The following is a 24,501-nucleotide window of genomic DNA, read 5'->3' as shown; positions in this document are numbered from 1 at the left end:
GAAGCTGTATATTCTTCTCCCAAGTTAGACTATAATTGCCTCAAAGACAAGGACAGTTTTCTATGCATCTTTGTAACTTGAGATGCTGCATGGACATCTGTTGAGATGAGCTGTTTTGTTTCGTTAGCTCTGCTGGGTGACACACAGTGCCACTGAGGACAAGGTTCCCAACCCCAAATTGGGCTGCCCTGATTCACCTGACTCTGCCATCCTGGCAGACTGCACTCCATCTGCTATGTCCTCTCAGATGCCCACAATCAGGGACCCAGGAGGATAGTTGGCAGGTACAGCTGTATCAGCTCAAACTCAGTCCTACTTAATAATGGAATTTTGGAGAAGGGCTTCAGTCATTCAACATCCTGTCAGTTATTTTACACCTGAAAAACTCAAAAGTTGTAGGATACAGCCTTACTTTATTCTCCTTTATATTCTCTGTACTGGTTACTAAATTTATGTATAAGCTTGACACAGCACTTCCTCCTGTGCAATTGCATTAAGAGATCTCATCTATCCATAGAGAATAAAAAAAAGATTTTCTGCTTAGCGCCTATAGCTCAAGCAGCTAAGGTGCCAGCCACATACACCAGAGCTGGCAGGTTTGAATCCAGCTTGGGCCCACCAAACAACAATGACAACTACAACCAAAAAATAGCCGGGCGTTGTGGCAGGCACCTGTAGTCCCAACTATTTGGGATGCTGAGGCAAAAGAATCGCTTAAGCCCAAGAGTTGGAGGTTGCTGTGAGCTGTGCTGCCACGGCACTCTACCCAGGGTGACAGCTTGAGGCTCTGTCTCAAAAAAAAAAAAAAAAAAGAAAAGGAAAAAAGATGATCTATTTCTTTTCTTATTTTGGAGGAGGCAGCACTCTATACCAGTAAAGATCCAGAGAACTCCCTGCTTATTCATTCTTTCATTTATCCATTCATCTAGCAAACACCTGGAGCCAACAATAATGCTTACAATGAACTGAGTGAAAGGGCGTGAGTCCTCACACCTGGACAAAGTATTGCATTTTTTTTTTTTTTTTTTTTGAGATAGAGACTATGTCGCCCTCGATAGTGTCATGGCGTCACAGCTCACAGCAACCTTAAACTCTTGGGCTTAAGTGATTCTCTTGCTTCAGCCTCCCAAGTAGCTATGTCCTCTCAGATAATAAAATGCAGGTGTCCACCACAGCACCCAACTTTAGTACTGCATTTTATTATTTTTTTATTTTTAATTTCAACTTCCTTGTTCATTCTTCTTCATTTGAAGTACTCTTTTTTTGTCTTCCTCTGGCGATGTTCTTGATGTTAGTAGAGATGGGGTCCTGCTCTGGCTCACTGCTATTCGTACTGGTCTTGAACCTCTGAGCTCAGGCAGTCCACCCGCCTCGGCCTCCCACAACGCTGGGACTACAGGCGTGAGCCACCACGCCCGGCCAGTACTGCATTTTAAAGAGAGCTTATGAGCTCTTCTGGATGAGTTGAGATTTCAGAGGTTGATCAGAACCAAAGATTTAAAGGCGGTAAGGATTGAAAGGATACTTTATATCCTTTTTTAATATAAAGTCCTTCATAGCTATTCTTTTATTTTTATTTATGTATTTTTGAGACAGGGTCTCACTGAGGTTAGAGTGCAGTGGCATCATCATAGCTCACAGCAATCTCCCACTCCTGGGCGCAAGCCATCTTCTTGTCTCAGCCTCCCAAGCAGCCAAGTGTTTGCCACCATACCTGGCCCATAGTTATCCTTATTCTCCCAACATCTTTAAGTAGTGGTGGTGGGGCAAATATTTATTAACATCCTTTTATAGTGTCTGCCAGATGTACAGTTTGTCTAGTGTAAAGACAAGACAAAGAAAGATATGAAGATGAGCTTGTTGGAGAAACTTAGGTGGAAATGGAAGGTTTACTGTATCATAAGGAGGAAAAGAGCAATGGCCACTGATGTAATGACAGCCAGTGGGAAACGAGACTGGACTGATATTTAAATTTTTTTTTTGCAGTTTTTGGCGGGGGCTGGGTTTGAACCCACCACCTCTGGCATTTGGGGCCGGTGCCCAACTCCTTTGAGCCACAGGCAGCCCTGATATTTAAATTGTTTTGGCCAGACAAGAATGAGAGTGGGGTGGTAGTGTGAGATTGAATTAGGGCACAAGGCCATTTTGGGACATGAATTAGGCTCAACAGATATTAGCATAATATAGAAGCGGATTATTTTCCCACTAGGATTTCATCAGCTAACTGGAGAGTAGATGGGTCAGATGACTGTATGTCTCCAGTCCAAGCTTGGTGGCATATCTAATGCACTCACTTTGTGGCTTTTAAGTATGAAAATGGAAAATAAGTGGAAAATATGAATATCAGCCTTGCTTTTCATCATGAATTACGGAGACTGTAGAGTGAGGTCTGCAGTGTAAGACTAAAGTGAGTATACAAAAGCCAAGGAGAAACACTCCATCCACATTTTCACTGATTAAGATGGACAGCACCTGTGCACATTTCACACATGCTTGTTACAGGACCTGCTCAAGAACTGCATCTGGAATACTCTTGTGCTAAACAAATGACTGTATGGGGCTCCAGAGGCAGGGCCTCTGTGCAGGCAACATTCTGTCCCAGATGGCAGGGAAATGAAATGTACACATATTAGCTCATTTTTTTTCTTCTTAGAGACAGAGTCTCACTATGTTGCACTTGGTAGAGTGCCATGGCATCACAGCTCACAGCAACCTCAAACTCTTGGGATTAAGCGAGTCTCTTGCCTCAGCCTCCCAAGTAGCTGGGACTACAGGCGCCTGCCACAACGCCCGGCTATTTTTTGGTTGCAGTTTGGCCAGGGCGGGTTTGAACCCGCCACCCTCGGTATATGGGGCCGGAGCCTTACCGACTGAGCCACAGGCACCGCCCATATTAGCTCATTGATAAATCAAATGGGTTTACTAAATGCCAAGCACTGATAGACTGTGGGGATACAATGGAACAATCTAGAGTTCTTGCCCTCACGGAGCTTCCAGTCACCTTCGGGGTGGGATGGAAGGTCTATGGACACAGATGAGGAAACATGCAATTATGAAATAGAATGATGAATACTATTAAAGGTGAATACAAGATGGTATCAACATGTATTAGGGACATGTGACTGAGACTGCTATGGGGTGGGGATCAGGAAAAGTTTCCTGGAGGAAGTGACATTTTAGCTGAGATTTCAAGAATGAGCAGAATTTAGCCAAGCCAGGAGACAGAAAGAGAAAGCCTCCTAGGCAGGGAGCACAGCAAGAGATAAGCCTAGAGGTAAAAGGGAGGATTGAAGGCCTTCCATCCTGTTCTGCTAAGCAGCCCTTCTCTGACCCACTTCTGTAAGAGAATTAAGCCCTAAGGTACCTGTTGGGATAAATGAGCAAACAGTCACTCAAATCATTTTCCACAGGGTTTAATTTTTCTTTCTTTCTTTTTTTTTTTTTGAGACCGAGTCTCACTCTGTCGCCCTCCATAGAGTGTCACGGCATCACAGGTCATAGCAAGCTCCAACTTTTGGGCTTAAGTGATTCTCTTGCCTCAGCCTCCAGAATACCTGGGACTACAGGTGCCCGCCATAATGCCTGGCTATTTTTTGTTGCAGTTTGGCTGGGGCTGGGCTTGAACCTGCCACCCTTGGTATATGGGGCCGGTGTCCTATCCACTGAGCCACAGGCGCCACCCTAGGGCTTAATTTTCTTCTTCTTTCTTTTTTCTTTTTTTGTGATTTTTGGCCGGGGCTGGGTTTGAACCCGCCACCTCCGGCATATGGGACCAGTGCCCTACTCCTTGAGCCACAGGCGCCGCCCAGGGCTTAATTTTCTTTCTTTTTTTTTTTTTGTAGAGACAGAGTCTCACTGTACCGCCCTCGGGTAGAGTGCCATGACGTCACACGGCTCACAGCAACCTCTAACTCTTGGGCTTAAGCGATTCTCCTGCTTCAGCCTCCCGAGCAGCTGGGACTACAGGCGCCCGCCACAACGCCCGGCTATTTTTCTGTTGCAGTTTGGCCGGGGCTGGGTTTGAACCCGCCACCCTCGGCATATGGGGCCGGCGCCCTACTCACTGAGCCACAGGCGCCGCCCGCTTAATTTTCTTATATAATCTGGTGGAGAAGGGCTGGTGTGTAAAGCTTGAGGTGGAGACGGGTGAGGATGGAGAAAATATGCAGAAGCAGGGGTAGGATCACTCATGGCCTTGGAAGCCACATTCTTTTTCCTTTGCCATAAAGAAACTGCATAATTACCCAATTAATTCATTACATGGGTATAAAACTGTTCACACAATGAACAATACACATCTAAAACAAAGCACAATAGATGGTATTAAACCTAAAAAAAAACTGGGCGGCGCCTGTAGCTCAAGGAGTAGGGTGCCGGCCCCATATACTGGGGGTGGCGGGTTCGGACTCGGCCCTGGCCAAAAATTGCAAAACCCCCCTAAGATATGGGGCAGCACCTGTGGCTCAAAGGAGTAAGGTGCCAGCCCCATATACCGGAGGTGGTGGGTTCAGACCCAATCTCAGCCGAAAAACTGCAAAAAAAAAAAAAAAAAAAAGACCCCTAAGATATGAATAAATTTTAATTTATCTGCAAGCTTGAGTTAGAGTCTCAATCATTCCTATAATCAATAATGAGCACTTGCTCCAATTGGCCACTGGGGACACAACTGAGGCAAGAGACAGAGTCCTTGCCCTCCAGGAGCCCTTCAGGCTCTTACCCAAGCCTCCCTGCCATGTCGAGGCCACCATAGCCTCTCATGTCAGGGCCTAAAATAGCTGATGCACCATCACTCATTTTGACATCTAATCATAGCATTTAAAAAAATTTTTTTTTTTTAGAAACACAGTCTCACTTTATCACCGTTGGTAGAGTGTCATGACATCACAGCTCACAGCAACCTCCAACTCCTGGGTTTAGGCGATTCTCTTGCCTCAGCCTCCCCAGTAGCTAGGACTACAGGCACCTGCCACAACGCCCGGCTATTTTTTTTGTTGCAGTTTGGCCGGGGCTGGGTTTGAACCCACCACCATCGGTATATGGGGCCCGCGCCCTGTTCACTGAGCCACAGGCACCGCCCTAATCATAGCATTTTTTTATATTGTTATCTCGCCTTTCACAGAATTATATGTATACATACATTATTTTAAGGGAAATAATATTTTAAGGAAACTCTTGGCAGAGTTTATGTCTTTTTTTTTTTTTTTTTTGTAGAGACAGAGTTTCACTGTACCGCCCTCGGGTAGAGTGCCATGACGTCACACGGCTCACAGCAACCTCTAACTCTTGGGCTTACGTGATTCTCTTGCCTCAGCCTCCCGAGCAGCCGGGACTACAGGCGCCCGCCACAACGCCCAGCTATTTTTTTGTTGCAGTTTGGCCGGGGCTGGGTTTGAACCCGCATGGGGCCGGCGCCCTACTCACTGAGCCACAGGTGCCGCTCAATGTTTTTGTTTTTTTCTTTGAGACAGAGCCTCAAGCTGTCACTCTAGGTAGAAGGCTGTGGCATCACAGCTCACAGCAACCTCCAACTCCTGGGCTCAAGTGAGTCTCCTGCCTCTGCCTCCCAAGTAGCTGGGACTACAGGCACTTGCCACAATGCCCGGCTAATTTTTTTGGTTGCAGCCATCATTGTTGTTTGGCGGGCCCAGGCTGGATTCGAACCCACCAGAGTTTATGTCTTTTATTTCATCATTATTTGAACTACAGAATTAATCATGGAACTGAGTATAGAGTAAAATCTCAACCGTTCAGTAAAGGGCATTCTGCCAAGAAATATAAATGTTCTATGTCCCCAAGTCTTTAAACCAGAGAACAGTTTTGAGATGAACCTGTAAAGAAAAATAAATGTGATGCATACACACAAAACTCCAGATAAGAAAATAATCAAGAAATACAAAGTAGCTCTTACCACAATTAAAACACACACACAAACACACCTCTGCATTTTCCTCTATGTACTTTGGCACAAAAAGAGGTCAAGAAATGTAAAGAGCAGCCAGAATCATTAAGAGGAGAAACTGAAGGACAATTATAACAGCTAATTATCTTGGGCAAATGGTGACTATGAAAAAAAAAAGGTGCAATTAGGCTGTTCACTCAATGAAAATGCTAAGGACAATTTTGGGACCATTCTCATAGCAAGAGAATACCTGTGGAACAGGAATACCTTCATGAAAGGTAATTCTTGGAGACTGAAAACACAACAGGCAAAACGGTGGAGTCTACATTGTTTCAGGGGAGAGGGGAATTATCTCGGGCTTTATCTAGTCCAAGCTTGACTACAACAGAGCTGGATGAGGCCTCAGAATGGAGAAGTGACATAATGGAAGCAAGAGAAGGCACTGCTCATGAAGTCACACAAGTTTAGTTTGGGAAAATGAAGGCCAAGAAGGTGATCATAAATCTGGAAGATTATGAAGGACACATACATATTGAACCCAGATTTTTTTCTCATTAAAATCCAAAATATTTGGGGGCGGCGCCTGTGGCTCAGTGAGTAGGGCGCCGGCACCATATGCCGAGGGTGGCGGGTTCAAACCCAGCCCCGGCCAAACTGCAACAAAAAAATAGCCAGGCGTTGTGGCGGGCGCCTGTAGTCCCAGCTGCTCGGGAAGCTGAGGCAAGAGAATCGTGTAAGCCCAAGAGTTAGAGGTTGCTGTGAGCCGTGTGACGCCACGGCACTCTACCGAGGGCGCTACAGTGAGACTCTGTCTCTACAAAAAAAAAAAAAAAATCCAAAATATTTGGCTAAGAATACCTTCACATTTCATTCAGCAAAGTACTTATTTACATCAATTACACGGGGAACACTTTACATTGTAGAGGTCATATCACCAATGACTGAGACCCCAAGTGCTGGAAGTTCATAACCTAGGCAGTTCATCTCCCACCTACATCTGTGTACCTGGGGCAAATTCTGAATACCCTCTGTCTCAGGTTCCTCAGCTGAGAAATTGAGGTAATAACAGGACCTATCTCACAAAATTGTAGTAAGGATTATAATACATGTGAAGTACACAGAAAAAAAAAAAAAAGGTTATGGCATATGGTAAACTCTCAATAAATGCTATTAGTATATTTCTAGAATTCATTATAAAAATCAGGAAACTGATTTTTTAAGGGTTCAAATGTATTTAGTAGTGGTCAATCAATATATAGCTATTAACACAATTGGGACAGACCCAACTTTAAGGTTGGTGGTTAGTTTCTTTCTTTTTCTTTTTTTTTTTTTTAGGCAGAATATCAATTTGTTGCCCTGCAACCTCAGTCTCTTGGGCTCAAGCAATCCTCTTGCCTCAGCCTCTGGAATAGCTGGGACTATAGGCGCCCGCCACAATGCTGGGCTAGTTTTGGAGCTGGGGTCTCGCTCTTGCTCAGGGTGGTCTTGAACTCCTGAGCTCAGGCAATCTACCCGCCTTGGCCTCCAGAGTGCTAGGATTACATGTGTAAGCCACCACGCCCAGACTAAGGTTAGTGGTTTCTGAATGGATGAACCAGTAGAGCAATGTCCATTTTCCTACGTTTTCAACTCTAGAAAGTAATGACCACTAGCTTTGCTCTTTCTTCTTACTTTTGCAAAAGGCATAAAAGTAATATGGGGTGGGGAAAAGAGGTAAATAAGAGAGAAGCAGATTAGCAGACAAGGTGATGTCCCCAGAAACACCACTGTGATCTAATAAGCCAGATGGGTGACATTCCATGTTTGGCTGAGCCTTTCTAGGGTTTCACATCTACTTTTTTGGGTGGGGGTGGGAGAAGGCAGGACTACTACTTCACCTTCAGTTATGGCACATTTCCCTTCAGTCACTATGAGCCACAAAGGCATTCTTTCAGTTTTAGTAGTAGGACCAGATCTTTCCTGCCTCAGGGACTTGGTAGGTTGATCCCTCTTCTACCAAGAGCACTGCAACACCCCTCCCCCACCCCTTTCCCACCTGTGGCTATTTCTTCTTCATCCTAAAGTCCCAGCTTAAAAGTTACTACCCCTGACACCTTTATTTAAAGTAGGTCTCTCTTGCTATTTCCTATCTCACTACCCAGGTTTGCTTCCTGTACAGCAGGGCACTAATAAGATTTCTAACCATTTTATTTACTGATGTATTTATTTTTAATGTTTCCCCATTAGAGAGCTCTATGACATCAAAGAACATCTTTGTTCATTAAATCATCTTCAGTTAGCTTAACATAGACTAGCACATTGTGGCCATTCAGTGCCTGCTGAATGAAAGAAGCAATGATCTTTATGGCCTCTTTCAGTTAAAAACAGTAATTATTAGGTAAGAGGACAAAAAAATACTCAGTGTAAAGGGGGAGGCTTTTACTTATGGATCTAGAAAGTATCTAAGAGACTCACTATGACCAAACTAACCAAATGGCTTCATTCCAATAAGTTTAGTTAGAACTTGACTGATGTAACCTATTAATGAGTAACACCTTCCATGATGACTTTGTAAGTTTTGCTTTCAAATATACCTTACTCATTTTAACAACTAGGCCCACACTTCTGTCCAATAATAGGTTGGCTACACAGGAATTATCTGAGAAGCTTATAAATAATACCCATTTTTGGACCAAAACTCAGGAGGTTTTGATTTAGTATTTGTTAAGTAAGGGTCTAAAATCCATTTAACTAAAACTTTTCTTATTTTGAATATATAATATGTGTACGTATTATAGTACACAGTTCAAAAGGTAAGGAAGAAGTTGACAGCAAAGTCTGTCTTCTATTCTTGTCTTCCTGGCATAAAGTTCCCCATCGCACAGGCTACCACTATTATCAATTTCTTGTGTATCCTTTTAGGTAATTATTTGTCAAAGAAAACACATAATATTCTTTGGTAAACAATACTTTTTTTTTTTTTGAGACAGAATTTCACTATATTGCCCTTGGTAGAGGGCCATGGCGTTATAGCTCACAGCAACCTCAAACTCTTGGGCTTAAGCGATTGTCCTGCCTCAGTCTCCCAAGTAGTTGGGACTATAGATGCCCGCCACAATGCCCAGCTATTTTTTTGTTGTAGTTGTCATTGGTGTTTAGCAGGCCTGGGCCGGGTTCCATCCCGCCAGCCCTGGTGTACATGGCCAGCGCCCCAACCACTGCACTACAGGAGCCAAGCCATACGTTCACATTTAACATTTAACAATTGATATATTGGAAATGCAGGTATCTGTATTTTTTTTTTTTTCCCCAGAGTTTCACTTTGTTGCCCTTGGTAGAGTACCGTGGTGTCATGGCTCACAGCCACCTCCAACTCCTGGGCTTCGGTGATTCTCCTGCCTCAGCCTTCCCAGTAGATGTGACTACAGGTGCCTGCCACAACTCCCAGCTATTTTCTTTTTGTTGCAGTTTGGCCGGGGCCGGGTTCGAACCCGCCACCCTCAGTATATGGGGCCAGTGCCCTACCCACTGAGCCACAAGCGCAGCCAGGTATCTGTATTTTTAACAAGCACCCTAGATAATTCCGATGTGAAGCCAAATATAGAAACCACTCACTGGCCAGGTTGAGAGATTAAGTTCAATTCACTATGTATATTAGAAACTCAGGGACATTGAAAAGACGGCCTCAAAAGTAGCCTGGCTATGTTACCTCTGCCTCTTTGCCTCCTGTAGATGAGCTAAATCATTTTCTAATGTCTCTACAGAAGCCAGTAAAAACTGGCCATTTGAATATATGTTGTCAAAGCTGTTCATTTTTCTATTCTTGGGAACCTTTCCTGCTCATTATTACCTGAAATCACAAACCTGACAATTCCTATGTTACACAAGTTTTTGGGTTGCAATGAGATTTGATCTTTACTGAATGAGGGCTGATTTTTCTCTCCTAGCAGTTAAGTAGTTTAATGGAGCACAACCGAAATACTTCCTTTAGTAATCCTTACTGACAAAACAGCATCCAACCCTCCCCCAGAATTGCTTTCTTACCATCTGGGCAATAGCAATTAACTTAGAAACTGTTGAGAGAAGACGCATTGTCAGGACCAATTTGGTGAATTCTGGAGTTAGCGCTCCTCTTGACCTGACTTGACCTCGACCCCAGTGCAGCTCTACCTCTACCGTCCTACCTTTTCCCTGGACTGTAGAGGGAGAGAAGGTTCTCTGAGGGCCACTGAGTCTCTACCGGGAATGTTCCTTTCACCACGAGGGGCACCGCGTGGCAGGCATCCTCACCACCCCTACGCCACGCCAAGAAGGTGTGGACCCAGCAACCCAAACCAGGCAAGGAATCCTTCGGGAGCCGGCGCTGGCTCACTCTACCCCACAGCGGAAGGGGCTCTGGAGGGCTTGGTCTCTGCCCGAGACCCTGGCAAGGGGAAGGCGTAACTCATTTCTTCTTTCTGAATTCAAATGCGAAGAGGGAGAAGGGGGCCCAAACCTCAGATCCCTCTTTTCTCCTCTCGGGCTTTTCTTCCATCCTCTGGGCCGTGTGTCTTTCCCGGAGTCGTGGCCCAAGTCCCCCCACCTCGGCCCCCTCTTGCTCCCGCCCTCCTTCCCATCTGATCCTTTCCCCCTCACCCAGCATGATGGGGCTGAGCCGCCGGGCCAGGCCCTTGGACAGGTCGTAGACGTAGAGCTTCACCGGATAGAGATTCGGCGGCTCCATTAGGACCCGTGGCGGCGGCGGCCACTACGGCCCTTGGGCACCCGGCAGCGGCTTGGACCTTCCCGTACCCGACGGGAGTGGGAAGAGGAGGGTGTGGGGGGACCGAGCCCGGGCCCGGCCTGAGGGGCGGGGGAGAGGCCGCCCTGCGCTGCTCGCGCCCCCGCACCCGCTACCGGCAACGACTACTGTGAGGTGACAGAGAGGGGACTGGGAGGGTCCGCATAGAAGAGAGGGCGGGGGCGGAGATGCACTTCTGCGCATGTGCGTACCACCTTCGCGGGTGGCGGGGGCGTGGCTTACAGAAGGGGCGTGGCTTTCGCCGTTGGATTGGCTTTAGTTGGGATGCGTAGATAAGTCTGTTGTAAGAGTGGGCGTGTCAGCCTGACCGGAAGAAGTGCGCACTATGCGTGATGATGTTAGAGGTGTTGATTGGGCAAGAGATCCGGAGGATGCGCATGCGTGGTGTCTCGTTTTCGGTCCAAGTTTACCTCTTCCCTGTGCCAAAGGTAGGCTACCTGTATCTGGTGTGTGGTTCTCGCCAATCAAGGCTGTCCTCGTTCCGCTTTGCCGACTTAGTCTGGCGCTAGCCGGGTAGCTTTTCTCGGGGGCAGCGTCAGCCTAACGTGTGCGAATCTGAGAAGCAGAGACAAGAGTATAGATCACGCTCCGTCCTCCGGGTGGAAGCTGCACTGGGCGGTTGAGGCCCGCCTGCGTCTGAAACCTCATTGGGCGTGACTGCCCTGGGTAGTTGGGGGAGATTTTTGGGCGGGAAGAGGACTAGTGGGACAGCTAAACAAGAGTATCCTGGAGTGGGACAAGGTCTCAAGGGACAGGCTACTCCAGCACGTCAATCACAGTGGCCACCCTGGGCTTGGGTGGCCCTGAAGCGTCTGTAAGTGTAAGGTGGGGCTGATGCTGCAGTGTTCCCCAACCCTGTTTACCTGTGCACTCTAGCTATTGAGTTCTTGAGGTGGCGATCCATCATCCACATAACTCAGTAGTAATCCCAAGCCTTTGGAACAGATCTCACTAGAGCTTAGAAGTGGATATTTGTTTGGCTGAAATGTGCTTCTTACTGATTTTTTTACTAGTGAGAAGGAACCAACATGTCAGGGTGGGAGTCTTATTACAAAACCGAGGGCGATGAAGAAGAAGAAGAACAAGACGAGAGCCTTGAAGCGGGTGGTAAGTGACTTTAACACGAAAGGACTGTTTCGTATGTAGAAAAGAAGACCTTCCCTGTCTATCTCTGCTAGGTAAATTTTGCTCTTTAACGGTTCACCCCTCTCTTCCCAGATAATCTGAAATGTTTTCTCCCTTTGAATTTTGCAGAGCTGCCCCTAGGCTCTTTGATTCAGATCCTATTCCAGTGTGTGGGACATTTCTAACCTTAATTTTTTGCTGGGCACTGGTAGATTGACATCTATTGAGCCACATTAAATTATCATGGGTGTCTTTTGTCACCTAAATAGCTCAGCGGAGACCCTTCCACACCCAGGCAAGTAGTTTTACGCATCCCAGGACCTCAGTGTAAAAATGCCTTAGCCCTGCAGCAACCAAAGAGTAAACATTAGTAACACGGTTACAGGAGAGTGATTGATTTCTTCACTGTAGTCTCCAAGTTTGGAGGTACAGGGTTGCCATCAAGTTTGTGTGCTATTAAATTGCACACTTTTAAATTGAATATGAACTTGATGTGCACCCTGTGTATGTTCAGGGAACCCAGTAACACATAGAGTAAAGGAAGAGAAATAAGTGGTATGTAGATTACGCACTGGTCTATTTAACTCCTGGGTGGAAAAAAATTTTTTTTTTTTTTTTAATTGAGACAGAGTCTTATTTTGTCACCCTGGGTAGAGTGCCATGGCTCACAGCAACCTCAGACTCTGGGGCTTAAGCAGTTCACTTGCCTCAGCCTCCCAACTAGCTGGGACTACAGGCACCTGCCACAAGCTGGCTATTTTTTGTTGTTGCAGTTGTCATTGTTTTAGCTGGCTCAGGTCAGGTTTGAACCTGCCAGCCTCAGGGCACGTGGCCAGTATCCTACCCACTGATCTATGGGCGCTGCCCCCGTGGTGGAAATTTTTTTTTGTTTTTTAGAGACAGAGTCTTACTTTGTCGCCCTTGGTAGAGTGCTGTGGTGTCACAGCTCACAGCAACCTCCAGCTCTTGGGCTTAGGCGATTCTCTTGCCTCAGCCTCCCAAGTAGCTGGGACTACAGGTTTCCACCACAATGCCCGGCTATTTTTTGTCAAGGTATATGGGGCCGGCACCCTACTCCCTGAGTCACAGGTGCCACCCCCGTGGTGGAAATTTTTAAAGTGTTTTCATTGAAAGTGAGAAACATAGGAAATACAAGAAATAAAAGAGAAAATTTATTATAATTTGTATAATCTATCACCCTAATACAACTGCTACCAGCATTTTGCATGTTTCCTTCAAGTATCTTTCAGTCTTTTTGTTTTTAATATAATATATATATATTTTTAAGAGACAGAGTCTCACTTTGTCACCCTCTGTAGAGTGTTGTTGTGTCACAGCTCACCAACCTCCAGCTCTTGGGCTTTGGCATTTCTCTTGCCTCAGCCTCCCAAGTAGCTGGAACTACAGGCACCCACAACAACGCCTATTTTTTTGTTGTTATTGTTGTTGCAGTTGTCATTGTTTTTTAGCTGACCCAGGCCCGGTTCGAACCCTCCTGCCTTGATGTATATAGCTGGCACCCTAACCACTGAGCTATGGGCGCTGCCTACTTTCCTACTTTTCATTATAGTTTTATCAAAAGTCAAGATAGTGGTTACTTTTGGTGGGGAAGTAGATGTTGTCATTGGAATGAATATAGGAAGGACTTCTGAGATGGCCAGCAAGACTCAATTTCCTGACATAGTTGGAGGCTTTAAGTTGTCCACTTTATAGATTTCAATAGGTTGTACTTTTCCTTTATGGTCTTTTCTCTATTTGTGTTGTGTGAATGATAAAAATTATAAATAAAACATGATAAACATAAATACAAGGGGCTGGGAGTTTGTGGCTCAAGCAGCTAAGTTTGTGGCTCAACCTGAGCTGGCAGGTTCGAATCCAGCCTGGGCCTGCCAAACAACAATGACAGCTGTAACCAAAAAATAGCTGGGCATTGTGGCAGGTGTCTATAGTCCCAGCTACTTGGGAGGCAGAGGCAGGAGAATCGCTTGAGCCCAGGAGTTGGAGGTTGCTGTAAGCTGTGATGCCACGGCACTCTACCCAGGGCGACAGCTTGAGTCTCTGCCTCAAAAAAAAAAAAAAGAGAATCACTTGAGCCCAAGAGTTTGAGGTTGCTGTGAGCTGTGATGCCATGGCACTCTACCCAGGGCAAGAGCTTGAAGCTTATATCTCAAAAAAAGAAAAAAAAAAAAAAAATATATATATATATATACACACACACAAGGGCAAACCTTCCCTTCCATTATTTTGCCCATAGGAGAATATAACTATTCAGGAAGAGATAGTTTGATATTTTTGGTTGATGCCTCCAGGGCCATGTTTGAATCTCAGGATGAAGATGAATTAACTCCTTTTGACATGAGCATCCAGGTAAGATTATCTTTTTATTTAATGTAAAAAGATGAATAAAAAAAAAAAAAACCTTAATAGCACTGTAAAAAATATGGACTTTTTTTTTTTTTGGGTGGAGCCCATGGCTCAAGGAGTAGGGCGCCAGCCCCATATATTGGAGGTGGCAGGTTCAAAATGCTGCAAAAAATAAATGGACTTTTTGAAAAGATAGCACTCATAGTACTATGTGCTTTTTTTTTTTTTTTTCTGAGATAGAGTCTCACTGTGTCACCTTTGGTAGAGTAATGTGGTGTCATATCTCACAGCAACCTCAAAGTCTTGGGCTCAAGTGATTCTCTTGCTTCAGTCTCTCAAGTAGCTACTTTTAGAGACAGGGTCTTGCTCTTGCTCAGGCTGGTCTTGAACTCGTGAGCTCATGCAATCCACCCTCCTCCATTTCCCAGAGTGCTAGGATTTCAGGCATAAGCCAGCGTGCCTGCCTATTTTTGTGTTTTTAATTCTCAGAAACAAAAGGAACCCTCACCAGAAATTTTGCAAAAGTTCACAGACTGCTCAAAGATCAGACTAAAATACTTGTAGAAATGACTACTTGCCATTTGGCTTATTATTGTTTACTGCCCGTGGTATAAGTTCTGTATTTAAGGGGGGAATCACTGTGAATGAAGGCCAGTTAGATTCGGAAACTTAATTTTGTCAGTGCCCCAGAATTGAATAGGCTCCCTGTATGGACCTACTCTTAGGAGACCTGATTTACTAGATGCTGTAGATGCTGACGTTAGTTTATATGGGGAGATAGACGTTTCCTGTGACTTGAATCCTGATGTCTTTAATTGTGTAATTAAACAATTTTCTTTCTTTTTTTTTTTAAAGACAGAGTCTTACTTTATTGCCCTTGTTAAAGTGCCATGGCGTCAGCTCAGAGCAACCTCCAACTCCAGGGTTTAGGTGATTCTCTTGCCTCAGCCTCCCTAGTAGCTGGAGCTACAGACACCCACCACAGTGCCTGGCTATTTTTTTTGTCGCAGTTTGGCCAGGGCTGGGTTTGAACCTGCCACCCTTGGTATATGGGCCAACGCCCTACCCACCTAGCCACAGGCGCTGCCCTAAACAATTTTGTTTCAAAAATGCTGTTAATAATTATTAGGTTACATGTACTTATCATTAACTTAAAGCTTGTAATTTTATTGGGGATGGATTGGAATACCTCCTGTGGATTGGAATACCATCCTCCTGAGGATGCTGAGGATCCCTCAAATGAAACGATGTGCTATTTGAATACAACTTAAGCACATCTTCCTCTGTATACTTTAAATTATCTCTAGATTACTTAAAATACACCTTATGCAATGCCTACATACCACTTTGTTTGCATGGGTTCAACATTATGCTTGGCATATGGTAAATTCAAGTGTTGCCTTTTGGAACTTGGTGGAATTTTTTTGTTTTTTCTGAATGTTTTCAGTTTGTTGTTAGTTGAATCCACAAATGTAGGACCCATGGATATGGAGGGCTGACTGTAGATATAAACTCTGTTTCTTGCTATCAGCATTCTTGAGGATTAAATCAAGTACCCTATCTAAACTCAGGCAATTGAGTGACAACAGCGCGACTTAAGTCAAGGTTTTCTGATTCCAGTGCTTGGCTCCCTCTCTCTGTCCTTCCCTCCCTCTCTTCCTTCCTCTTTCCCCAGGCTGGAGTGCAGTGGTGCAGTCATAGCTCACTGTAGCCTCAAACTCCTAGGCTCAAGTGATCCTCTTGCCTTAGTCTTCTGAGTAGCTGGGACCACAAGCTTGTGCTACTATGCTTGGCTCATCTTTAAAATTTTTTGTAAAGTGAAGTCTTGCTATGTTTCCCAAGTTGGTCTCTAGCTCCTGAGCTCAAGTTGAGTCTTTCTACCTCAGCCTCCCAAAATGCTGGGATTATAGGCATGAGCCACTGCTCCTGGCGAATCCTCTTATTTCTTTTTTCTTTTTTTTTTATAAGAATTCATTCTTTTTTTTTTTTTTTTTGACAGTCTCACTTTATTGCCCTCGGTAGAATGCCCTGGCGTCACAGCTCGCATCAACCTCCAACTCCTGGCTTAAGCGGTTCTCCTGCCTCAGCCTCCTAAGTAGCTGGGACTATAGGCACCTGCCACAACGCCCAGCCACTTTTTTGGTTGTAGTTGACTGGATCCGAACCCGCCAGTTCTGGTGTATGTGGCTGGCACCCTAGCCACTTGAGCTACAGGTGCTGAGCCAAATCCTCTTATTTCTTGTGGTAGGGACTGCTTATGCTTCTATTATATACCTGCCCACATTCTGCTTTTTGTTATACCTCGGTATTTATGCCCATTATTATCACTGATTCATTACACCCGAAGGTAGATAGCATTTCTCATTTTAGCGCCCTTCAGCAAGTTTATAGTGAGTGCCTTCTATGTGTCAGGCACTTATGGAACTTAAGTTTAATAGTAAAAATCAACTGAATTTTTGTTTTTTTCAGTGTATCCAAAGTGTGTATATCAGTAAGATCATAAGCAGTGATCGAGATCTCTTAGCAGTGGTGTTCTATGGTACCAAGAAAGAGAAAAATTCAGTGAATTTTAAAAATATTTACGTCTTACAGGAGTTAGATAATCCAGGTCAGTAATATTCTAAGATCATCTTTTTCCTTACATGTGCGACTGTCAGTACCTTGAACAAAGAGGGCTATGGAGAAGGAAGCAGGTTACATCTTGGCTGCAAGTTTGTGTCCATGCATAAGAGGAACTTGCTGGGATGTGGATGTTTGCTATAGGGGTTATAAATGGCTCTGGGGTAAGATGGGGGGACTTGGTTCTTCTGTTAGCCTTCTAGTAAAGGCAGCCACTGACACTCTCTTTAATTTTTCTGCCCATTCGACTCTCTGCCTCTGATCAGGTGCTAAACGAATTCTAGAACTTGACCAGTTTAAGGGACAGCAGGGAAAAAAACATTTCCAAGACCTGATAGGCCATGGATCTGACTACTCATTAAGTGAAGTGCTGTGGGTCTGTGCCAACCTCTTTAGTGATGTCCAGTTTAAGATGAGTCATAAGAGGATCATGCTGTTCACCAATGATGACAATCCCCATGGCGATGACAGTGCCAAAGCCAGCCGGGCCAGGACCAAAGCTGGTGATCTGCGTGATACTGGTAGGCATTTTCCCTGTTTATTTATTTATTTTTGAGACAGGGTCTTTTCCCTCTGTCACCCAGCCTGTAGTGCAGGGGCACAATCATAGCTTAGTGTAGCCTTGAACTTCTATTTTTTTTTTTTTAGAGATAGAGTCTCACTTTATCAACCTTAGTAGAGTGCTGTGGTATCACAGCTCACAGCAACCTCCAACTCCTAGGTTTAGGCGATTCTCTTGCCTCAGCCTCCCGAGTAGCTAGCTGGGACTAAAGGCGGCCGCCACAACACCCAGCTATTTTTTTTGTTGTTGTTGCAGTTTGGCTGGGGCCAGTTTTGAACCTGCCACCGTGGGTATATGGGGCTAGCACCTACCGACTGAGCCACAGGTGCCGCCCAGCCTTGAACTCTGAGCTCAGGGGTCCTCCTGCCTTGGCCTCCTAGGTAGCTGAGACTTATTTGTAGACATGTGTCAACATTCCTACTGTGATTTTTTTTTTTTTTCTCAGACAGAGTCTCATTATGTCGCCCTTGGTAGTGTGCCGTGGCGTCACTGCACACAGCAACCTCCAACTCTTGGGCTTAGGTGATTCTCTTGCCTCCGACTCCCAAGTAGCTGGGACTACAGGCGCCCATCACAACGCCCGGCTATTTTTTGTTACAGTTGTCATTATTTAGCTGGCCTGGGCCGGGATTGAACCTGCCAGCTTCGGTGTATGTGGCTGGTGTCGTAACTACTGTGCTACAGGCACTGAGCCAGCCTACTGTGATTTTATTGCTTCTTTACAGCTGAGGTCAACCATTTGCTTTTCACCATTCAGAGTAAAATGAAAAAATAAAATGAAGCTAGGGGAAGACGCCTGTGTAACATAAACACTGCAAATGGCCATGCCATTAGCTGTCTAAGAGACTACAAGAACAAGGTTGTCTTGCTTAAATTGTCACCATGAATGATGGTTAAGTTGTCTGAAGCCATTATAGGAGCTGCTTTATCCCCTTAGCCATTTTTTCTAATTCCTAAAAATGTTAATAATCATATTTGAATTTAACTGGAAAAACTTCTTGTTTGCTGAAAATTGCTTTTCCCCTCACATTGGTTTATGTTTACACCAGGTATCTTCCTTGACTTGATGCACCTGAAGAAACCTGGGGGCTTTGACATTTCCTTGTTCTACCGAGATATCATCAGCATCGCAGAGGATGAGGACCTTGGGGTTCACTTTGAGGAATCGAGCAGGCTAGAAGACCTGTTGAGGAAGGTTCGCGCCAAGGAGAATAAGAAGCGGGTGCTCTGCAGGTATGCAGTAAGCCTGGGTCAGCTGCACACGAGTCCTTTAACCAGTCATAAGCAACTCATTGCTTTGACCTCCTTGGCTCATTAACTCTGGACCATGTCACTGGTGCCACTCCTCACTGTGTTCCTCTAAAATGCTTGCTTTATTTCAGGATAGCACAAGGTATTGACTTCTCTTTATCTGGGAAGAGCTGGTATTTCTCCAAAATAACACAATTCTCCATTTCCTTAGGGTAACCAGTTGTGGTCTACGAGTATAGCTGTACTCACTAGTACGGTCAAGTGTTGCTCAACAACGGGGATATGTACTGAGAAACTCTGAGGCAGCTTCATCACGTAGACAGCACAGAGTGTGCTCATGCAAAGCTAGATGGGTCACCTACTGTACACCTATGCTATATGGCATAGCCATTTGCTCCTAGGCTGCAAACCTGCATGGCGTGGTACTATACTGAATACATGTATTGTAGGCAGTTGTGACACAAAAGTAAACTTTTGTGCATCTAAACATAGAAAAGGTACAATAAAAATATGGTATTTGGGCGGCGCCTCTGGTTCAATGGGTAGGGTGCCGGCCTCATATACTGAGGGTGGCGGGTTTGAACCTGACCCCGGACAAACTGCACCAAAAAAAAAATAGGCATTGTGGCAGGCACCTGTAGTCCCAGCTACTCGGGAGGCTGAGGCAAGAGAATTGCCTATGCCCAGGAGTTGGAGGTTGCTATGAGCTGTGATGGCACAGCACTCTACCAAAGGCAATAAGGTGACACTCTGTCTCTAAAAACTAAAATAAAATAAAAATATGGTATAAAAGATTTAAAAAATGTACACCTGGATAGGGCACTTGTCATGAATGGAGCTTACAGGTCTAGAATTTTTTCTGGCTGGGTGAGTGGTGAGTGAATGTAGGACATTACTGTACACTTTCTTTTTTGAAATAGAGTCTCACTCTGCCACCCTGGGTAGAGTGCCTTAGCATCATCATAGCTCACAGCAACCTCAAACTTTTGGGCTTAAGCAATCCTTTTGTCTCAGCCTCCCAAGTAGCTGGGACTATAGGTGTGCGCCACAACACCTGGCTATTTTTCTATCTTTAGTAGAGACAGGATCTCGCTTTGCTCAGTCTATTCTTGAACTCCTGAGCTCAGGTGATCCACCTGTCTCAGCCTCCTGGAATGCTAGAATTACAGGCTTGAGCCACCATGCCTGGCTTACTGTACACTTTTTTATTTTTTATTTTTTCTCACCGTACACTTTTTTTTTTTTTTTTTTTTTGTAGAGACAGAGTCTCACTTTATGGCCCTCAGTAGAGTGCCATGGCCTCACACAGCTCATGGCAACCTCCAACTCCTGGGCTTAAGTGATTCTCTTGCCTCAGCCTCCCGAGTAGCTGGGACTATCACTGTACACTTTTATATGACCAGCAGCAGAGTAGGCTTGTTTATACCAGCATCACTGCAAACACTTGAGTAATGCACTGTGCTACAGTATTGAGATAGCTATGATATCACTAGCTGGTAGGAATTTTTCAGCTCCATGTGAAAAATGGACTACCATCTTTTTTTTTTTTGCAGTTTTTGGCCAGGGCTGTGTTTGAACCCACCACCTCTGGCATATGAGGCCCGTGCTCTAGCCCTTAGAGCCAGAGGTGCCACTGTGGACTACCATCTTATATGAATTCTATTGTTAACCACAGTGTTGTTATGGGGCACAAGACTATATGTCATTTGCTTTCTTTCTTTCTTTTTTTTTTTTTGCAGTTTTTGGCCGGGTCTGAGTTTGAACCCGCCACCTCCAGTATATGGGGCCGGTGCCCTACTCCTTAAGCCACAGGCACCGCCCATGTCATTTGCTTTCTTCCCTGTAATTGAGGATAATAATACTACCTGCCTCATTTGTTTATTTGAGAAGCAAATGAAAAGCACTTCCAGGGCGGCGCCTGTAGCTCAGTGGGTAGGGTGCTGGCCATATACACTGAGGCTGGTGGGTTTGAACCTGGCCCAGGCCAGCTAAAATAACAATGACAACTGCAACAACAACAACAAAATAGTGGGATGTTGTGGCAAGTGCCTCTAGTCCCAGCTACTTGCAAGGCTGAGGCAAGAGAATCACTTAAGCCCAAGAATTTGAGGTTGCTGTGAGCTGTGATGCCACGGCACTCTACCCAGGGCGATAGCTTGAGACTCTGTCTTAAAAAAAAAAAAAGAAAAGCACTTCCATACAGAGCCTGGTATGGAGCAAACACTCATAAATATTAGTTATTATCATTGTTATTGAAATTATGTTATTTTGGCAGAGTGCAGTGGCTCATTCCTGTAATCCTAGCACTCTGGGAGGCTGAGGTGGGTGGATTTCCTGAGCTCAGGAGTTTAAGACCTGACCTTGACTAATTCAGTATATTCAGATCAAATAGGAACCAGGGTGGCTCCAGGAACCTACAGAGCAGAAACTAATGACAGTGTCTTGGAGTTGCTATTATCAGAAAGTATCTTCTCTGGGTGGCGCCTGTGGCCTAGTGGGTAGGGTGCCGGCCCCATATACCTAGAGTTCTGGGTTCGAACCTAGCCCCAGACAAACAGCAACAGAAAATAGCCGGGCATTGTGGTGGGTGCCTGTAGTCCCAGCTACTCAGGAGGCTGAGGCAAGAGAATCACCTAAGCCCAGGAGCTGGAGGTTGCTGTCAGCTATGACACCATGGCACTCTACCGAGGGCGATAAAGTGAGACTCTGTCTCTACAAAAAAAAAAAAAAAGTATCTTCTCCAGTCATGTTCTTATTCACTGCTCAAGACCTAGACTCCCAGAAGAGAAGGTCCCTTGGCAGATTGCCCACTTCTTGGCCAGAGGAGGGCATAGCAAACTTGACTAACATTTGTCCAAAACTATAATTGGGGAGGGGTAGTTTTTTTTTTGTTTGTTTTGTTTTTTGAGACAGAGCCTCAAGTTATCGCCCTCGGTAGAGTGCCGTGGTGTCACAGCTCAGCAACCTCAAACTCTTGGGCTTAGGTGACTCTCTTGCCTCAGCCTCCCGAGTAGCTGGGACTACAGGCACCTGTCACAATGTCTGGCTATTTTTTGGTTGTAGTTGTCATTGTTTGGCAGGCCGAGGCCGGATTCGAACCCGCCAGCTCTGGTGTATGTGGCTGGCGCCTTAGCCACTTGAGCTACAGGCACCACCTGCGATGGGTAGTTCTTTTTTTTTTTTTTTTTTTTTTTTTGTAGAGACAGAGTCTCACTTTATGGCCCTCGGTAGAGTGCCGTGGCCTCACACAGCTCACAGCAACCTCCAACTCCTGGGCTTAAGCGATTCTCTTGCCTCAGCCTCCAGAGCAGCTGGGACTACAGGCGCCCGCCACAACGCCCGGCTATTTTTTGGTTGCAGTTTGGCCGGGGCCGGGTTTGAACCCGCCACCCTCGGTATATGGGGCCGGCGCCTTACCGACTGAGCCACAGGCGCCGCCCTGGGTAGTTCTTAAAGAAAAAGTGGGGTTTCATTCTTTAAAGAAGGAGGAAAGGCTACTAGAAAAGCAGAAACAACAGGTAATTGCTACAGTATTAATAGGGTTGTTGTGACTCTTAAATGAGAGAATAGCTGTAAACTGGTATAGTGCTGGGCTGAGAAAAACTATCATTATTTTTATTACATAGGTAGAGCATCCCTAGCCTGAAATGCTCCAAAATCTACAGTCTCACTCTGTTAGCCTGGGTAGGATGCTGTGGCATCACAGCTCCAGCAACCTCAAACTCTTGGGCTCAATTGATTCTTTTTTTTTTTTTTTTTTTTTTGTAGAGACAGAGTCTCACTTTATGGCCCTTGGTAGAGTGTCATGGCATCATACAGCTCACAGCAACCTCCAGCTCCTGGGCTTAAGCGATTCTCTTGCCTCAGCCTCCCTAGTAGCTGGGACTACAGGCACCCGCCACAGCACCTGGCTATTTTTTTGTTGCAGTTTGGCCGGGACTGGGTTTGAACCCGCCACCCTCGGCATATGGGGCCGGCGCCCTACTCACTGAGCCACAGGTGCTGCCCTGGGCTCAATTGATTCTTTTGCCTCAGCCTCCCAATTAGCTTGGCCAACAACCCAGCTAGTTTTTCTATTTCTAAGAGATGGGGTCTTGCTCTTATTCAGGCTGGTCTTGAACTCCTGAGCTCAAGCAATCCTCCTACCTCAGCCTCCCAGAATGCTAGGATTATAGGTGTAACCCATCATGCCTAGTAAAATCCAAAACCTTTTGAATGCCAACAGATGCTTATAGGAAATGGTCATTGAAGTATTTTGGATTTCAAATTGTCCTACTGGGGATGTTAATCATTATGTAGTGTATAATGCAGACATTCCAAAATCCAAAAACATCTGAACTCTCAAACACTTCTGGCCCAAACATTTCGGATAAGGGATACTCAGGCTGTAGTACATTCCTTATTATTTTTAGTAGTTAATATATTCTAAAACTAGGGCAGTGCCTGTGGCTCACAGGGGGGGGTAGGGCGCCAGCCACATATGCCGGAGGTGGTGGGTTCAAACCCAGCCCCAGCCAAAAAAAAAAACTGCAAAAACAACCAAAATATATATATAAAATTATTTTTTGTGATTTAGACACCAAGGTAGAAGTATAGCAATTTCTGTTATATTATTAAAAGGCATTATATTTATATTCTAAGACCTTGCTTAGGATTATTGGAGAGAGATAAAACAAATAAAGAAGGAATTTTAGATGAGAAAGTACTGTTTTTCAGTCAATGCCTTTTCATTTTCCCTCCCTCAGGTTAAAGTTTAAGCTCAGCAAAGATATAGCACTCACACTGGGCGTTTATAATCTGGTACAGAAAGCTGTCAAGCCTGCTCCAATAAGACTCTATCGGGAAACAAATGAACCGGTGAAAAATAAGACCCGGACATTTAATGTAAATACAGGCAGTTTGCTTCTGCCTAGTGACACCAAGAGGTCTCAGGTAAGTGGATACACCTTCTTACTGAATTTTCTCCCATTGAAGATTACAGTGAGGACATACATTGGTTAAGCTAACCAGTTACTAGTAAATAACTTTCAGGTGTGCATCTTTCTTTCCACGCTGTTCAAGCACAGAGTCTTTTTGGAAGTATGGCATCTGGATGAGTGATATCTTGAGAGCTGGAAAATTAAACAGAGCCAGTGTTTGAAAGAGATGTCACTGTTCTTGATCACTCAGCACATACTGCTCTAGAAGTTTAATTCCTGACTCGGGTACAATAGCAGAAAATGCTTTTGTAGTTAATTAGGGAGATGAGCTAAATGTGAACTTAGTTCCATTGTGGTTAAAGAACGTACTTAATGATTTCAGTCTTTTTTACATGTGTTTAGACTTGTTCTGTAACGTTTATTTATTTATTTATTTGAGACAAAGTCTCATTTTGTCACCCTCGGTAGAATGCTGTGGCCTCATAGTTCACAGCAACCTCCCACTCTTAGGCTCAATCGATTCTCTTGCCTCAAGCCTCCCAAATAGCTGGGACTATAGGCTCCTGCCACAATGCCCGTCTATTTTTAGAGATGAGGTCTTGCTCTGGCTCAGGCTGGTCTTCAACCTGTGAGCTTATGCAATCCACCCACCTTGGACTCCCAGAGTGCTAGGATTACAGGTGTGAGCCACCTCGCCTGGCCTTATTTTTGAGACAGGGTCTCCCTCTGGTGCCCAGGCTAGAGGGTGGCATCATCATAGCTCACATCAGCTGTGAATTCTTGGGCTCAAGTAATCTACCTGCCTTGGTTTCCCAGAGTGCTAAGATCATAGGCCTGAGCTATGGTGCCTAGCCTGTGGACATTTTCGTAGCTAGAGAATTTCTTTTTGTTAAACTGATAGATTTTTTCCCCTCTGCTTTGGAATGACACATGTACGTTTTTCTGAACGTGAAAGACAGACTTAGCATGTAGAACATTATCT

At 45.0% G+C, this 24,501-nt stretch overlaps 2 protein-coding genes across 8 annotated transcripts in view; one reads left to right on the top strand and one right to left on the bottom strand.

Annotated features, from left to right (window-relative positions):
* Nucleotides 1-10,830, bottom strand: part of DESI1 (desumoylating isopeptidase 1) — a 31,165-nt gene extending 20,335 nt beyond the window's left edge. Inside the window, exon 1 of the mRNA XM_053584820.1 lies at nucleotides 10,514-10,830. Coding sequence (XP_053440795.1) covers nucleotides 10,514-10,601 — 88 coding nt within the window. The 5' untranslated portion in view covers nucleotides 10,602-10,830. The remainder of the gene's footprint in view (nucleotides 1-10,513) is intronic.
* A 137-nt stretch (nucleotides 10,831-10,967) lies between these two features.
* XRCC6 (X-ray repair cross complementing 6) overlaps nucleotides 10,968-24,501 on the top strand; it is a 34,803-nt gene continuing 21,269 nt past the window's right edge. The window contains exons 1-7 of one of the 7 annotated variants that reach the window (XM_053584799.1): nucleotides 10,968-11,107; nucleotides 11,693-11,786; nucleotides 14,059-14,171; nucleotides 16,638-16,776; nucleotides 17,054-17,308; nucleotides 18,399-18,582; nucleotides 23,346-23,532. In XM_053584799.1, the coding sequence (XP_053440774.1) occupies nucleotides 11,708-11,786; nucleotides 14,059-14,171; nucleotides 16,638-16,776; nucleotides 17,054-17,308; nucleotides 18,399-18,582; nucleotides 23,346-23,532 (957 nt within the window). In that variant the 5' untranslated portion in view covers nucleotides 10,968-11,107; nucleotides 11,693-11,707. Of the gene's footprint in view, nucleotides 11,108-11,128; nucleotides 11,346-11,422; nucleotides 11,494-11,692; nucleotides 11,787-14,058; nucleotides 14,172-16,637; nucleotides 16,777-17,053; nucleotides 17,309-18,398; nucleotides 18,583-23,345; nucleotides 23,533-24,501 lie in introns of those variants that run through there. The other 6 variants (XM_053584800.1, XM_053584801.1, XM_053584804.1 and 3 more) reach the window with 6 other exon arrangements.

The sequence above is a fragment of the Nycticebus coucang genome, chromosome 3 (genome assembly GCF_027406575.1).
Source record: "Nycticebus coucang isolate mNycCou1 chromosome 3, mNycCou1.pri, whole genome shotgun sequence".
NCBI classification, from domain to species: Eukaryota; Metazoa; Chordata; class Mammalia; order Primates; family Lorisidae; genus Nycticebus; species Nycticebus coucang.
Note: the sequence above shows the minus strand (reverse complement) of the source record. Positions and strands in the feature narration are given on the sequence as shown.